At 40.4% G+C, this 16,202-nt stretch overlaps 1 protein-coding gene across 3 annotated transcripts; it reads right to left on the bottom strand.

The window, feature by feature from the left end:
- Positions 1-403: 403 nt before the first annotated feature.
- LOC136984127 (uncharacterized) lies at positions 404-15,521 on the bottom strand. 3 transcript variants are annotated; one of them, XM_067281061.1, is made up of 2 exons: positions 15,454-15,521; positions 404-932 (listed from the first exon to the last, which is right to left on the bottom strand). In XM_067281061.1, exons 1-2 carry the CDS (start codon positions 15,492-15,494, stop codon positions 584-586), a joined length of 390 nt encoding a protein of 129 aa, XP_067137162.1. In that variant the 5' UTR covers positions 15,495-15,521; the 3' UTR covers positions 404-583. The 3 variants fall into 3 exon arrangements, with proteins under 3 accessions (XP_067137162.1, XP_067137163.1, XP_067137161.1); XM_067281062.1 differs by lacking the exon at positions 15,454-15,521 and adding an exon at positions 4,757-4,937; XM_067281060.1 differs by lacking the exon at positions 15,454-15,521 and adding an exon at positions 1,944-2,332.
- Between the last annotated feature and the right edge of the window lie 681 nt (positions 15,522-16,202).

Raw genomic sequence — 16,202 nt, 5'->3', positions numbered from 1 at the left:
GAGCGCCGTCCATTCCGATTTCGGCCTTATACCGTCGATGTTAACTCCCGCAAAAAAGTCCGAGTAAAATAACGGCGGTCGAAAGGTATATTATAATGCGGTGATGGTTTTTTCCGACGCCACCCACAAATCCCGGACCATCTATTTGGGTGGAATGACCGAAATCTTACCGGAGAAATTTTGTTTTCCTTCCGAATACGTCAGTGGTAATTAGCGTTTTTTCTCGCGGGAATCTTCCCGTTTTACTTACCCAAGGTCGTGGCAGTGCTGCTCAAGGTCGTTACCGAGCGCCGCGTGAGGAAGCCACGCGGCGCTCGGTAACGACCCTTTCCGACGGGCGCGGTCCCGGACCCGTCGGAAAGGGTGGAGGACGCTTCCGTCCTTTACAAAAAATACACCGAGAGAGCGTTAAAACACGCTTTATTGTCACCTGCCGGCTACAAACAAGGGGTTTAAAAACAATACAAAAAAGGAGGCGAAGATATTCACGTTATTATACAGAACGGACGAAAGGCGGGGCGATTCCCCCGGGGAAGGCGACGGGTGGGCGCGGAATTTCCTTCGGGTGGTAGAGAGGGAAAAATCAGAGGAATTGGAAGGGTTTCTTGAAAAAGACCCTCATGGGCTTGGCGTTGGAGACGTACTTGAGAGGGAGGCGAAGAACCTTTGACAGAGCGGGGAAGTGGCCGACGATCCCCGAGGAGACGAAGGGCGGAGTGGCGTCCAGGGCTCCGGACAGTATTCTGACGGGCTTGGCGTTGGACAGAAACTTCAGAGGAAGGTTGTAGACGGGCGAGGCCGGCGCGTAGCCCAGGAAGGGACTGATGTAGTTGGGGATCTGCAAGAACCTTCCGCCGGGTGCGGCCCGGACCGCCGCCGTCAGGGCCACCAGCAGGGCCAGGGCCAGGGCGGCCACCGGGCGAGTCGACGATCTGCGGGAGACAAAAAAAACCATTAAATTAATTATCCGCCAACGTAATTACGCGTCTGTCGGACCGACGGCTTCCGGTGGAAAAGGGTTTGGCGGAAGTCGACGGGTCCGAATACCCGGGAAATGGGGACGGACGGGAAGTTTCCGACGGAAGCCTCGAGCCGCGACCCACCTCATCCGGACGTCCGATGGTTAGCGACGATAATAAGCACGCGCCGGTGGTTAGCTTCCCCCTCGTCCCGGCCGAAATACCTCCGATTGTATTTAGCACTATTTCTTTCCGCGGTGTAAATAATTATCGGTTCCGTGCAAATTTATACCCGGTTTTTTCTCTCCTCTCGGCCTGGCCCCATCCGTTCTTCGTCCCGCCGACTTTTTTCTATTAAGATCCGTCGAGACCGGGAGGGAGAGTCTTCTCTCGGTCCCCGTTGGCCTCCCCCGGCCCCGGTAATTTAATTATCTGACGGGAGGAAAATCCATCCGCCGCCCGGGGTTCCCGGGGGCGGAGCGGGCCGGAACCCCGAGCGGCTACTCGGCTCCCCCGCCGCCCGTAAAGTCCCCCCTCGAAAACGGAGGTAGAAGGCACCCCGGCGCTTTTGTGTGGAAGAAGTAGGAGGTGGGCCGAGGAAAGAAAACCAAAGACCCCGGCCACCGCGGGGAGAGGACCGGAGGGGAAACAGGTGTGAAAGGTGACGGATCTTTCCCCAGAACTGGGCAAAACCAATTATCCCGGTCCCTTTACAACGGACCTCCCGCGGAATTGGCCCGCCAAAACGAGAACAAAACTAAAAATATTTCGCACGAGAAAACTAACGGCCGACGACGACGACGACTCTGTAATCCGGCGTAAGTTACGTCGTCCGTAATTTCCCGGACGGCTCGTCCGTCTTTACCGCGTTTTATATTCCGGATTTGGCTTTTTCCCCGCCTTTTCTGCTCGGACCTTTCCAAAAACCGCTGTAAAAGTAAAGTCGGCGGACCGATTAATTAGCGGAGGGGCGGAGGAGCTTACCTGTAGAGCATATTTCGGTCAGGGTGCGTGGCGGGACGATGGCCTACGGTTGCCGACCGGCTCGAGCATATCTGCGACGTAACGCCGGGTGGTGGCATATATCCCTTCCCGCCTCCCGGGGGGCCGACGGCCATTGGTCGCCTCTCGTGTTCTCTCTTTTCTGGTTGGTCGGTTAACGGGACGAATGCCGCGTCCTAACGAACCCGACGTCTCGTTCTTTTATAATTAATTGTTTCTTGGTCTTCTTTTTCGGCGGCGGATTAAATTTGCGGGAAGCGCGCTCCCGCCCGACCGGAAAGGCCTTCCACGCGGCAATCCGGCTCGGGCGTTTCTCCGTTTCCGTCCAGCGCTGCGGATTAATTAATTTACAGATTGGACCGTTTTCGGTTAAAGAATAAAAGTAATGGGAGCGGGGACGGCGGTAGATTTATGGCCATCGGGACGAATGGAAGGGAGAAAATCTAGTTTCTTTCAAAGGACCCCTCGTGCCGGGACACGCCTGGCAAACAACAGTTTCCTCTCTCTACTCACTAAGCCCGTAGGAATGCGGAGAATTCCCAAGGCACAAAACGTTTAGTGAAGAACCCGTCGAAGATCTTTTAATTGGAAAAATATAGGAATTTGCGGGGAAAGAAGGCGCGAATGTCAACGTCCTGGCACTCCGCAAAAACGGGACGATAAAAACGGCGGTCGGCGGCACACATCCACGGCGAAAATTACACCCCGGGACTGCCGCACCGACACTCTACTTAAAGGATTAAGAGCCGGTAGCCCCCGGTGGAGGCATGATCAAAACGGCCTTGACCCCGTGCGCCACGGGTCACTCGTGCTCGAATTCGATTTTTTAATCCCGCATCTCGCTTCCATTCTTTTTTCCCGGCCCTTCGGATCCTTACCGGCCCCAGGCGTGGCAAACGCCCTTCAAACTATATTTATTACCAGAAAATAATCCCCCGGGGAGGATTAATGCCCGGGATTAGTCCGGGTCTTACTTTCTTCGTCCTTATTAACTTTAATCTTTTCTGACCCGGCCGACCATCTTTATTATTCGTCCGACGAAATTTCTTTGACTTTTCTCGGGATAATTAGCGGATGTTTATTTCTTTTGGCCACTCGCAAGGTCAAGGACGACGGTGATATCATCGGATCTTCGTCTCGAATTTTAAACAGGTGATTCGGACTAAACCGCCGGAAACTGGCCAACTCGACTTGTACTCCGACGTTCCACTTGCCAATTAATCGACCATCTTTTCGGCGACGTACGAACGACCCTGGGCGCAAACCGGGCAGCGGAGGTGATAACCTGTAAAAATCCATTTAACACCGCCAACTGGCAATAAAATCGGCGGAACAACCGAAAACCTATCATTGCCGGGTTTATTGGTCCTGTTTCTCGATAAGAGACGCGGTGCCACCGACACCTCTTCTTTTCCTCTGCCGTTTTTCTGCCTTTTTAACACCGGCCGCCTTTTGTGTCTGGCTCGTTTTGAATTTTTCGTAACGTCGCATTCGATTTTTGGATGAGTGAAGATGAATGCGGCCGCATTTTTCTCCCCAAAGTGCGGAAACGCAAAACCAAACATTTTTCCATCTTTTCGTCTCGGGGGTCGTTCGCTTTTCTCCGGTGGGAATTGACAGATCTTTCCGAGTCGCCCGTCCAAAGTCACGCCATTGGCCAAAATTTTCCCAACTCTTTAGGATAATAACAGTGCCGACGAATCGTCCGCCGTACTTCTATCCGTCTCACCCTTTCGAAACGATTGCGCGCCCTCGTTTATCTTCCTTAATTACCCTCTCCTATAATTTAATTGTAAACTGCGCTGGAAAAATAGCTGGGCGACTTCCGGCTCTCTCGGCCTATAAATTATGTTTTTATATAAAACACGTTATAGTCATTCGATTATCTTTCATATAACAATCGGACCGAGTAAATTTATACGTTATTTTCGCCAGACAGGCTTTTGGTTTCGAACGTTAAACCTTTCTATCTGTGTGGAACATCTCGTTACACCACCGTCGAGCGATAAAGCGGGGTCTAATAGATAAACTTGTTAGCCACCGGACGATTCGAAATTTGCGTTTTACGAGGCTAGAAGATCGTCGAGTCCGATACGGGACCTCTTAACACCGCCTCGACCCGAAATAGAATCGTTTAAAAAGCGCAGAAAGAAAAAAAAAAGAAATGGAGATGAGACAATAGTTTAGTGCAATTAGGCGACGTCCCGGTATACCGGGGCAGAATAGTTTACCAGTTATGGAGGGGGGAAAAAATATATTAAAAGGTTGGAAAATAATGAAATATTTCGGGATTTCTTGTTTATCGTCCTAACGATGCGATTGTTTTCCATTTAAAAAACGGTTTTTATAAGTTATTATTATCGTCGTCGTCCCGGAACACGTACCCTTATTGTTTATGTTTTAAACACTCGGTTGGGTGTAAATTGATCCGTCTTTAAGTCCTATTGTTTAGAGTTTGGCGAAAATTACTACATTAATAAGATTCTTCTTTACCTTTCTCGGAACTTATATAGGAAGCCGATAATGGATATTGTTTCCGTACGATTAAAAAATGGAAGAAAAAGTCGTCCGAATTAATAACAAAAATGGTGTTATAAATATCGAGACCGCCACCCCACGAATTAGAGCGGTTATCTGTACGAAAATCGATACACCAGCTAGCAACGTCGTTTTTTCTCGGTCGTCCCCCCCGCCGTTAATTTTTTAAATCTACTTAATTGGAATCGTTCCGTCCTTTACTAACCTCTTAATTAAGCTCTATAGAATAAAAATTGACAATCATTTAGCAGGCTTACCTCATATTTATGCCTTTTTTTGGGTAGATGCGAGTGCCTATCGACGTGGTGGTTCGGCCGTCCTTATTTATAGCAAAAATTGAATGGGAGGCCCGAGAGGAGGTTTCGATACGCTCTACCGATGACGTAGGATTTGTTTCTGTAAATTTCTTTCTAAACGATATTCTTATTGGCTAAATCCACTTTTCGAAAGTTTCGATAAGTTAAAGGACGGGGCGCTTTTGTTTCGAATGGAACCGTCGTTTATTTTTATCCACTTAATTGTTCTCCGATAGGAAGTTCAGTGGGCCACCGTTAATTTAAATCCTGTTATAATAATTAGTTTTACCCGTACCGGAATTTACATTCTTGCTGGTTAGGTATGAAAGACACTATTTACGGGATACCTAAGGGTCGAGGTATCTTAATAAATTTAATTTAAAAAAGAACGAACACCTTAAGCATCCGGTAGGACTTCAGGAAAAAAAAAAAATCATTTTTCTGAAATGAACTGAAGCGATGATAATTTAATGATGTTTTTCGTGAAATTTTGCTAATAAGTAGGTTTACAAAGATTAATTCTTATATTAAAGCTAGTAAAATACTTTTGATTGCCACCTATATAATCAATCATTGTTGAGTCGGATTTACAAGAGCTGCGGGCAATAAAAAAAAGGGCTTCATTGTCAAGAAACGGCTTAAAATTCGGCTCCTTAAAGTATTCATCTCCGGTTTTTTAGTCGAGCAGAATTAAACTCATTCCTTTTAACATCAAAATTGTATTTGTAGAGTTTCATTAATTTAAAAAAAAAATAGCAGAAGAAAAGGGAAGTTGCATCCGAGACCTCTTAATTTAAGCATTTTAATAACTTATTAAGTCATTAAAATTCAATTATTTTTTAATGTAAATAACAATGGATTTCGAGGGCAGGATTAAATAATTAGAGTTTAATACAATACCCACCGTCTCAGTCATTTTATAAGGCTATATATATATATATATATATTATATATATACAGGTAAATCTAAGTTAGAATTCTTAGAAAAATAATTTAAAATGAACTATAATAGTTAATTTTATTCGTGCCTTTAACAAGATACTTTACTGTACTGTACGTGTGTGCTCTGTTATAATCTATTCAATTATAAAAATCTGTACAAAAATAATCCGTAAAAATATTTTTAAAAAACCGAAATCTCTTTTAAATCCTTAAAAAGTTTTATTTTTGACGATTTATGTTTAAAACATGAACTGGATTTATTTACCGCTGCATTATAAATAGCTTTCTAGCAATTCTATTAAGATGTAAATGGAAACTTCAATTTTCTTTTTTAAACCTCGATAATCTAATATTAATCATTCCAGTCGAAAACGTAATTAAAATGAAATTTTCCTAGAATTATTACCAGAGAAAGAGAGAATATTTCCAGAAGAAGAAGAAGAAAAAAAAAAAAAAAAAAGAAAAGAAACAGAGATTCAAGCGATGGCCTTGAAAACCACGTGACATATAAACCTCAATATTTGTCAGGCAGTGAACAGAGGTGGGAAATGTCAACAACCGATTCCTTTGAACGAGCAAAGTAGAATGGAACCCACCTTCGACTCGTAACGATAACTTTAACAATTAGATCGTACGTAATTCCGTAAAAGGGATTAAAAACTTTAATGGTATTGCTCTTAATCGCGTAATCGTAACCCGTTCGCGCGAAATGGAAATACGCCCTGGATAATGGGAAAAAGCAGAAACGAACAAATAAAGTATTCTCGCGTCGATGGGTTGAAAATGGAGCAAAAATGAGCGCGCGAAAGATCGTCCTGAATTATGTCGACAGTTTTCTAAAAGGAGAAACAGGGAAACCGTTTAATTCTTCCTTACAAGGACAGATCGGGTAGAGGATCGTTTCTCCCTTTCCTTATTTATGATTGACAAATAAGGTACGATGTTTACGCGACTTTCCTTAATGCATCTCGCCCTCGAAAATTCTTCCAGGTGGACGCACTCCATCCCACCTGGAGAATTTGAATTAGGAACTCGGTGGGACCGACCGTCGTACTTTCTCCTCTCGTTACATATAATTGGAACGATGACTGGAAACGTTCTTCTTCTCACTTTAATTATTACATAAATGAAGAGTAGAAAAAAAAACTAACCCCACTCCACGTTCTAGTTATTTATTTTCGTTGGTATCGATTTGAGCATCGGAGCAAGGGCCGAGGATTATTTTACAAAAGAGGAATCACCTGGCCGTAGCTTTAAGGATGAGGTGCTCCGAATGTGTCCCACATACGGCCAATATATGGAACTACACAACTTCAGACTTTCCGCCCTGATTGCCAAGAACCTTCTCGACCTTCCTGTTCCGCAGGTTTGCTTCGTAATCGATGGAATTATTGAGATTTTTGCATGAACGACTACATAATGTTCGACTTTTTCTCTCCCCCCCTCTTCGTCGTCCCCGGGTCGGTGTCGGAAAACAAAAAATTATATGTTCAATTAGGCTCGATTTTGTGTATTTTAAACGCGCCTGGATTTTACCTCCGTTTCTATAAATAAAATACCCATTACGTTTCGTTGCTCCGGGTCCGGATTTTAATTAAATATACGTCCAGTTATTAGTTTGGGGCGTTAAGAAAAATCGACGGTTCAAGCCGGGGTGACAGAAAAGGTGTGTTTACCATCGGGCGGTCCGATCGACAGACGTTTTCTTTCTTTGCTGGAAACGAAACGAAAGTTAGAATCCGATGCGAAGAACCCGTTTCTTCTTACAGATCGACAGAGGAATATCAATTAGACAGGTTCGTCGACTGGCGAGGGTGGATGTTATCCGTGTTAAAAAGGTCATCTCGTGCCACGGGTCATAATCGTATTCGAGCTCTTTTACCCACTTATTATGCGCCGACGAAAATGTGCTTATTCCGCCGGTTTTGTAAAAACAAAATGCCGTACAATTTCCAATATTTTAATTGCTCTTTACAAACGTTTTCGGCTGGACGAATCGTATTTTATGGTTCTTTAAATATTTGTAGCCGCAATCAAGATAATTTCACAGAATGTTAATGATGCATATTTAAATCAATCATTGGGTTTTTTTTCCATCCGACTGCGAATTTTCTTTTCGTCCAACCGGATTATTTTTTTTTCCCGATGCTCCGATATAATTTACGACTGTTTTTTTTCCTTTCTTCTGGTTTGGACGAGAAGGCTTTATTACAGTCGACGAGATACTCCATTAACATAAAAAACAATGTATCCGTTTTTAATGTATCGACCCCGTCTACGCTTTGTAAATAGATAACGAGCTCCTTATTGTATCCATTCCGTCGGTTTTCCGGACGAAATTCGTGTTAACGGGGTGACGAAATCTAACGAACGTCCCGTCGACGGATGCGTAGAGAAGGAAATTACGCGGGAGACGACGGGGAGGTCACGTGAAGAGGCCAATAAAAAGATGTAAATTTCACACGATTGTCTGATAGGTTGGAAGAGCGACGTGTCAAATTGTCAAAATTAAAAGAGCATGATATGTAATTTGTTAGACGAAACGGACCTGTCATTTTGTGTTCCACGTTACTTTCTGTTTCTGATTTTTTTTCTGCCGATAAAACAATCGCTGGACGTGTAGTGACCGCCGAACAGAACGTTTGATGTACACGTTTTAAGTGACGCCAGCCATAATTATCCGAGAATACGGCGTAACTATTACAATAATTTTTAGAAAAATTAAGCAAATTTCGTTGGGCGAAAAAGGGTCACGACCACCGACCGACACCATACGCGGTTACGCCGCGTTAAACATAAAAAAAGAAGCCAAGAGTGGGAGAAGAAGGCGAAAAAAAAAATATATGACACTGGCGAATAATTTTGGTGTAAACACTATTATGATGCGAACAACAGGAACGACACTCCGGGCGATAAAAATCGCTGCGTAATTAAAGTGGAGCGTAGAACCATATGACATTTTTGTTATGGATCCATATATTAATATTAGGGCTCGGTTACTAACCATGACCTTCCACTAATAGGTAGTACTTACGATATGTATCGTTAGTCATGTGGAAACGTCTTTAAGTTTTACCTTCTTCAGAAATGAGAGCACGAGATCGAGAAACGATTTTTTTTTCCTATCATTTTTTTCTAACGTTTATTACTCTTTAATCCTCCCAATCTTCACACATAAATCTATATTTTTGAAATAAAATATCTGTATGTTTGTTTCTTGCCCTGGATAAGCCATTTGCCAAGGTCGTCGTCCTACGCCGCGCATTTTGTTTTTCACACGCGCTCGTTGGCTTCTATCTATGATTAATAAAGGCTTTTTAAACTACGGTATTTTGTTTTGTTGGGTTTTTTTTTCTTTATAAAAGTTATGGAAAATTCATATTTGACTTTTTGGGAAGTTACACTTGGTTGCTTCATTGGATGGCGGTATTTGGCTTTTCAATTTTCTTCATTTTTTTTTCTATTTTTCTCCTCATTTGTCACGCTATCGTTGGGCCGAGGCACACATTTAATGTTAAATAAGGGTTGGATGCTTTTTTATATCATTTAAACTGGAGAATTACGTCTATCGATAGTTGTACACGCTTAAAATTCGGTCAAAATACGCTAAACTAGTGATAAAGCGGTTTGAAAGAATGAATAGTTTAATAAATATTAAAGTTTTTCTTGTAATTTATATTAAAAAAAAGTTGCTAAAGTATCGAAAATTGACGAGTAAGAGGGATAATTTTCCACACGATCCGAGTTCGAACGACTTAAATCACCGTATGAGAATGAGGAAGAGTAAAATGTATAGGATGCTCCAAAATTTTCGTTGGACTAAATTACATAGTACACTATATTCAACCTATTTACAAAGTGTGAAGGTTAACGAAAATCGATAGACGACCTGTCGGGCCGTTTAACCAGAGAAAATAATAATAATAATAATAATAATAAAGCAACTTTGTTATTGTAAAAGGTGGCTTTTAATTTTCTTTCTTGTGTTTTTTTCGGGAGAAAAGATTTCCCCGTTATCGAACAAAAGAAACGAATTTGTACAGTTCGATTCCAACCGAGCGAAAATTTTACATTATTTAAACGATGGCATTCAATCAATTTAAATTAATGGGCTGGCAAAATGCGCTTCTTTGTTACGAGAAATTACGTAAACGATTAAATACATACGCGGACGCTCACGTATTCGAGAATATAATCCGAACGTCATCGATTCTAATCGGATATTTCTGCTCGATTTTTCTAAGAAAGCCGAAAATCGAGATCGTTTCGTCAAATTTAATAATGGATAAAATTACCGAATGGTCTCGATAATTAATTGGCCCACGTCTATTTTTATTTCGACCAGTATTTACTTGGATAATTTCATCAAGTGGGTTAACTATCGATGAAAATAAATATGTTTTGTTAATTAAAATGGAAGTAAACGTATTGTTTTCCGTCCGGTAAGTTTTAATTTCTTCTACGAAAGAAAGAAGAATGGCGCAGGAAAAAGTCTATTTAATTGTAACGAACTTATATTTCTCTAGTAAGAAATTATGTAAAATAAATATCACCGGTTTCAATTGAGATAACGAAGATATAAACAGGACCGAGAAAGGTTTTTCCATAAAGTTGTTGAAATATTATTAAACCGCTCGTCTCTCCATCGATCAAATATTGTAATTTCGGCGCTCGAATTTTAATACCCCCGTATTTTCTAATACGAGTTTATCGCGATAAAAATCACCCGGAAATCACGAAAATGCCATTAAGAGGTGCGAAAAACTTTAAAAATAAAAGAAAAAAAAACAACGTGTAGAAACCTTTATAAATTTGATAAAGGATAAATGACTCGTTTGGTAAACCAGATTCGATAAACAATCGATAAGGATATGCTTTGTAATAATCCCGATTTTATTTCTATAAATAGGCATAGAAAATTATTTTTAAAAAGAGGGGATTTTGTCGATTGGCATTTTTTTTTTTTTTTTTTCAAAATCTCCTCAATTATTTATAATGGATATTGTGTTTTCATTGTGTTATTTAAAAAGATTATTAAAAGATTTTCCTTCAAAAATCAAGAATAAAAAAATAAATAAATATATATATAAATCCATTTGTAAAGTATCACGAACAAATTTCTCGATATTATCTGTGAAGGAAGTAGGCCTAATCGAAGACAAATGGGCTAGATAACGAAACACGAGCAAATGGCCGTTTAATTGTTTAATGACACAAAATTTATCCACGTAAACGAAGTTATTTTAAAACAACGCAAGTAAAACGTCATTAAAATGCATTTTTTTTTCCCCCACTCTTCTAACCATTACTCTGCATCAAACTAAAGTCTACTTAGTGAATAATTTACGAGACGAGTTGTGTTTAATTTGTTGACGTTTCGACTTAATACCGAATGCCTTTCTTGTTTAATTCAAAGTTAATTTTCGGACGTGACTAGTTATACAAAGCGGAGAAACTGGAAAATATAGTTATATAAAATAGGAAAATACTGAGATAATAAAGAAAGGAGAAGGGGAAAAAAAGGAAGAGGATAAAGTTAATAAATCAAGCATTAAAACTGATTTATTTTTTTTTTATGTCAGCGCATAAAGCGTGAGTTCTCGTAATTACGACTTCTTAGATAACTTTCAATATAAATTGCGTTTTCTCCGGGTATAAAGCTCGGACGTCGACTTTATATTTTGTTCTGTTTGAAATGAAACTTTTGAAAAACTAAATTTACCCGTTTTCTATATGAAAATAACGCAGATTTTTTCCGGTGTTATAACCAATTATTCCACCGAAAACGAGTGAAAAATTACATTTCGATTTATGGGTGGGAGCCAAATTGGTTAATTTTTTTCAGGTTAATGTTACCTTAGGTATACAAAATGGCGGCTCGTCTCTGACTCCAGCATACAGAAGCCAGGAAACAGTGGGGACGCACGTTTTCTAAACCTAACCTATTCTAATAATTTAGTTGCTAATAATTATGATAATTTATTAGAATTTCCTGGCTTCTGTATGCTGGAGTCAGAGACGAGCCGCCATTTTGTATACCTAAGGTAACATTAACCTTTTTTTCAGTTGGCGGTTTATTGCCTGGTTTACATTTGCGGATATTAAAGCAAACTTTTTGATCTTTTATTTGGGTAATTTTACCGAAATAAATAAGCTATTCTAATACAAATTTTATGGAGAATTTTAAGAGGTAAATAATCTGTCCGGGCAGCGATAATTCTCGTAAACTAAGTACTCGTAATAACTTTTTTCCGTCGTCGATTTTCCATCGATCTGTTAATATTTTCGATCTTTAATTAAATGCGTTATTTAATCACGGCCGCTAAACTCGTTTGTATTACAATTAACTGGTTAAACTTGGCTCGGTCGGACGACCTCTATAACCGGGCAGAATGACTCAGAATTAAGGAGTCGTTCTCGTCACTTCGTAACTCACGACTACGATTAATTTTCGTACGTCGTCTTTTATTCTCCCGTTAATCCTTCATTTCTTCTGTTTTTTAATTCGTCGGAAGTTTCATTTCCACGCCAGGAAACTCGGCGTGAGTCCGACCGAACGATGAAAAATGATTGGTTACGTTACTAGTGGAATACGTTTCGACTTTAAGTTGGTGCAGTTAATGGATAAATCGTACACCCGAAATTTCTTGGCGTAGAAAAATTGATGATAAAGGGATTTCGAAGACAGACTTTATGCATTTTTTTTTTATACCAAATTGAAGCGCATTTGTATACACTTTTACAAATACATCTTTATCCATTCGATTTCCATCATTGAAAAACTCCAAATGTAACCGGCAATTACTTATTGTGGCAATGCCGGGCTGCAATTTTTAATCATATTTTTAATTTATTTAATTTGAAATATACGCTCTCCACCTCAAACTAGCAGTGGCTTGCCCGTGTACTGTACATCTCATCCATACTTTTCCTTTTAGAGTCGTGCCGGTCATCTAACATCTTTCACGGGAAAAGTTTTGAATTGAAATAACGTGACTCCCAGTTTGCATCAGAACTTCATATATAGTTAATTGGGTCCTCCGACCCTAAAATAATAAAATGTAGTTAAAACTTCCAATGGGAATATCTCTACGTTTGTTTCCTAATTTTTAACTTAGAAATGAGCGTGAAATTCTGTATGGCGCGACGGAAAATTCCCAAAATCCTCTCTGGTCTTTGGTATTAATTAAACGCGGAATCGACGGAACTTTATCTCCCATCCCGAGAAGCCTAGCTGTCAAATGGGCAGACGTCGGCGGTGGCGCCACCCGTCGGTCGATACTAACGCGTTTTGTTAGGGACAGAAAGACGTTTAAGACGGAAAATGTTTTGTGCCCGAGAGGAAACCATTATTTTATTTATTTAAATACGCTTTGGTCCTTGGGCTATTCGTCTTCTATTCTACTTTGGTCTTTCGCGGCCGCCCTCCCATTAATATTTATCGGCCGCCGTATCTCCGAAGAGGGGAGGGAATTAATTTACTCGGCGGGTACCGAATATTTCGTGGAAAGTACCTTTCGGAATCTACCGCCAACGTATTTAAATTACGTTCAATTTGCCGCCGCCGGTCCGCGTACGGGACGGAAAAAGCGCGCTTTCTGCCCCCCGGCGTATAATTACGTAAATCGCCAAAACTTACAATTTAATAAATTTTCGGAGGAAATTAATTACGACCGCCGACGAAATCGGAGTGGTGGTTACGAAAACGGTAAATAATAACATAAACTTACGGCGGGTGGTTGTTACTTATTTACAAAAGATAAATAGAAAACGAATATACCGGGTAAGAAGTTTCGTCCAGAAGTAGTCGAATTTACATAGCGACTTTTTTTTTTAAATCTATTTTCATCGTCCGTCTCCGTGATTGATGGACCGAGTTCCTCCCACGAATCATCCATTGTCTGTCGTTTGCTAGCGACGGCCCAAGTTAGCCTCCTGGTTTTATTTTTTACTTTCTCGTTTTGACTGTTTTGCTATTTGTTCTGTCCGACTCCTGGTTCTTCGACCTTACGATTTTGTCACTTAACTTCTTTTATTGCTGCACTCGCCTCCTTTAAACTTGACTAAATTTGCTATTTTTTGGCACTAGCGTACGAAAATCTGTAACCTACCGGTTTACCCGTATGATCAGGCTCGAACGGCGGACATTCAAAAATTTTCATCGACGTATCTTCTCGTAGCCTTAGCGAGGTTGAGGCCGAAGTTTTAAACGCGAAAACGTGTACGTCGGACGTTTGGCGCCGTTTTCCTGTAATCCTAGAAGTTTGACAATGGCGTTTGGAAAGTCATGTTTGACATTCCAAACGCCATTGTCAAACTTATAGGCTTACAGGAAAGCGGCGCTGAACGTCCGACGTACACGTTTTCGCGTTTAAAAGTTCGGCCTCAACCTCGCTCTTATCTCAGACTCAGACGTTTAATCCAACCCATCTTGTTGGACCCCGGTATTTAATAGATGAAACTTCGTACGGGGAAGGCAAGACAATTTCAGACTTTTCACCTTTTCTGTTGTTGTTTTAATCGGACTCGGGCCTAAGTAATAAGGAATAATTCTTAACGGCATCCTAACGAAATGGACGTTTCGAAGATGGCCAAAATGCCGAACCGACGCGTTTCCAACGAAAAAACAACGCTCAAACCTAAGTTTTTCTTTAAAAGAATTCGTAATATACCCGAGATTTAAATCTTTCGTTTGTTCCTACAAATTGCGGGAAGATACCACTTTCGAGAAAATGAGAGATAATCTAATAACGGCATTTTAACGTTCCGAAATTTTTGGTGAATGTCTGTACAAATACCCTTTACGAATTCAGATATTTAATTCGAATAAAAGTGACTAATTAATGTACTTTGCTTAGGTAAGTGGCCGATGCAAACGGAACTTCGCCTATTAGTACGTTACTTTTTCGGAAGGTGTCAATGCGACTAAAGATAATTAAGCGTAAAGAAACTAAAATGGCCCCTGCAAGCGGTCCTTCTTCGGTAAGATATAAAAATGTTGGAGTGAATACAAATCGATGGAACAGTTTTGTTCCATCACTTCTATACTTTCAAATCTTATAATACAATCGAGGTGGATCGATAATAATAATAAGCGCAGAGTCCAAACGGTTAGGAGTCGAAAGTTGAAATTTGGTACACAGAGTACCCACACTAAGAAGGAATCTTTGGAAATTCCCCAGGAGGGGGAGAGGGAGAGGGTTGATGTTTAAACTAAACAATAACTATGCAAATATGTATTGTTACCGGTTTAATTTCATCTTTTCCGATACGTTTAGGCTTGCTGGTAACTTTTCGGCGATAACAAAACCGAGTTTTTTAAAGGAACAAAATTTGTAAGATATCGGTCATTTCGAAAATGTATTATTTTGTATCCGAATCCAATAATACACGCACGCATAATTTCAGGTTTAATCTAAATCCTCGAAACAAATTTCACTGGTATAAGGTTTCGATCGATCGTTCCTCCATCCAATAGGCCTATTTCCAACAAATTGTTAAATTTAAATTCGGTAGTCTTTACGACACCCACCCGGTTTACCAGTGGTATAAATGCCTCGGTCGTTTCTACATCCAACTATATACTTAAAACCCGAAATTATGACCCGGTTTAACGAAGACATTGCCGAAAGCCGGTAAGCGGGAAATGTACCGTATTTTAATTGGTAGGAAACATCATTACACAATCCACGATAATTTAAGAGAGATTGGCTTACTTGTCGTACGTCGAGAAAATATTAATACTACTTTTCTTCATAAAAAATCTATTTCCTTTCTTCCAATTCGCTTTTATCGGAAAGAATCCCCTACTATTTTAAAATACAGCACGTAAGACATTTCATTAAATCGCAAACCGAAAGCCGACTGGACACCGAGCGGCCTTTCGTACCCGTTGGGCCAATAACGTTTAAGTTACATAAATGTGCGGAAATATCGTCCGAGCAAAAGTTACCAATCGATTTTTAACTTAAAAGTTTCTTTTTGTAAATTAACACCAACCGCCGTACACGTATACATTATTCTAAAAATAGAAGACTTTTAATCACAGATCGATTCAGTGTTTAGAGTATATTCTATTTATAATGCTACGTAAGCGTTGAAAATATGCGCGTATAATTTAATACGTTTATCATTATTAGAGAGAGACTCTCCCAATTGTATGCGTATTTCGTTTTCGTTTTTTCTCGCCTTTCGATTATAAAAAGCGTTTCTTTCCACTTCTCGTAACGTATCTAAACGTAAACGGCTATTTCTTCCCGCTTGATGATCGATTACGCGTAGATTTTCATTGATTTATAACCAGCGCTTACCTTTACAAGATGGCGTCGTGGGTAAGGAAAGCAGACGACGATTACAAAAAGACCCGGATGTAAACAACAGGTTGGCGTTATCGATCGGTACTTTAACTCGATTGGTCGATAAAATGGCGAATATATATATATTTTTTTAAAATTAAAATTAGGGC

Source organism: Centruroides vittatus, unplaced genomic scaffold, assembly GCF_030686945.1.
Source record: "Centruroides vittatus isolate TY-2023 unplaced genomic scaffold, ASM3068694v2 contig_904, whole genome shotgun sequence".
Taxonomy (NCBI): Eukaryota; Metazoa; Arthropoda; class Arachnida; order Scorpiones; family Buthidae; genus Centruroides; species Centruroides vittatus.
This window is presented reverse-complemented; position numbering and strand designations above follow the sequence as displayed.

What these genes read in the sequence shown, in the direction of transcription:
- LOC136984127 (XM_067281060.1), bottom strand. Translation starts at nt 2,077, where the DNA reads ATGGCCGTCGGCCCCCCGGGAGGCGGGAAGGGATATATGCCACCACCC. An exon ending in GACCGAAATATGCTCTACAG is followed by an intron (nt 933 to 1,943) that starts GTAAGCTCCTCC and finishes TGTCTCCCGCAG; the next exon opens with ATCGTCGACTCGCCCGGTGG.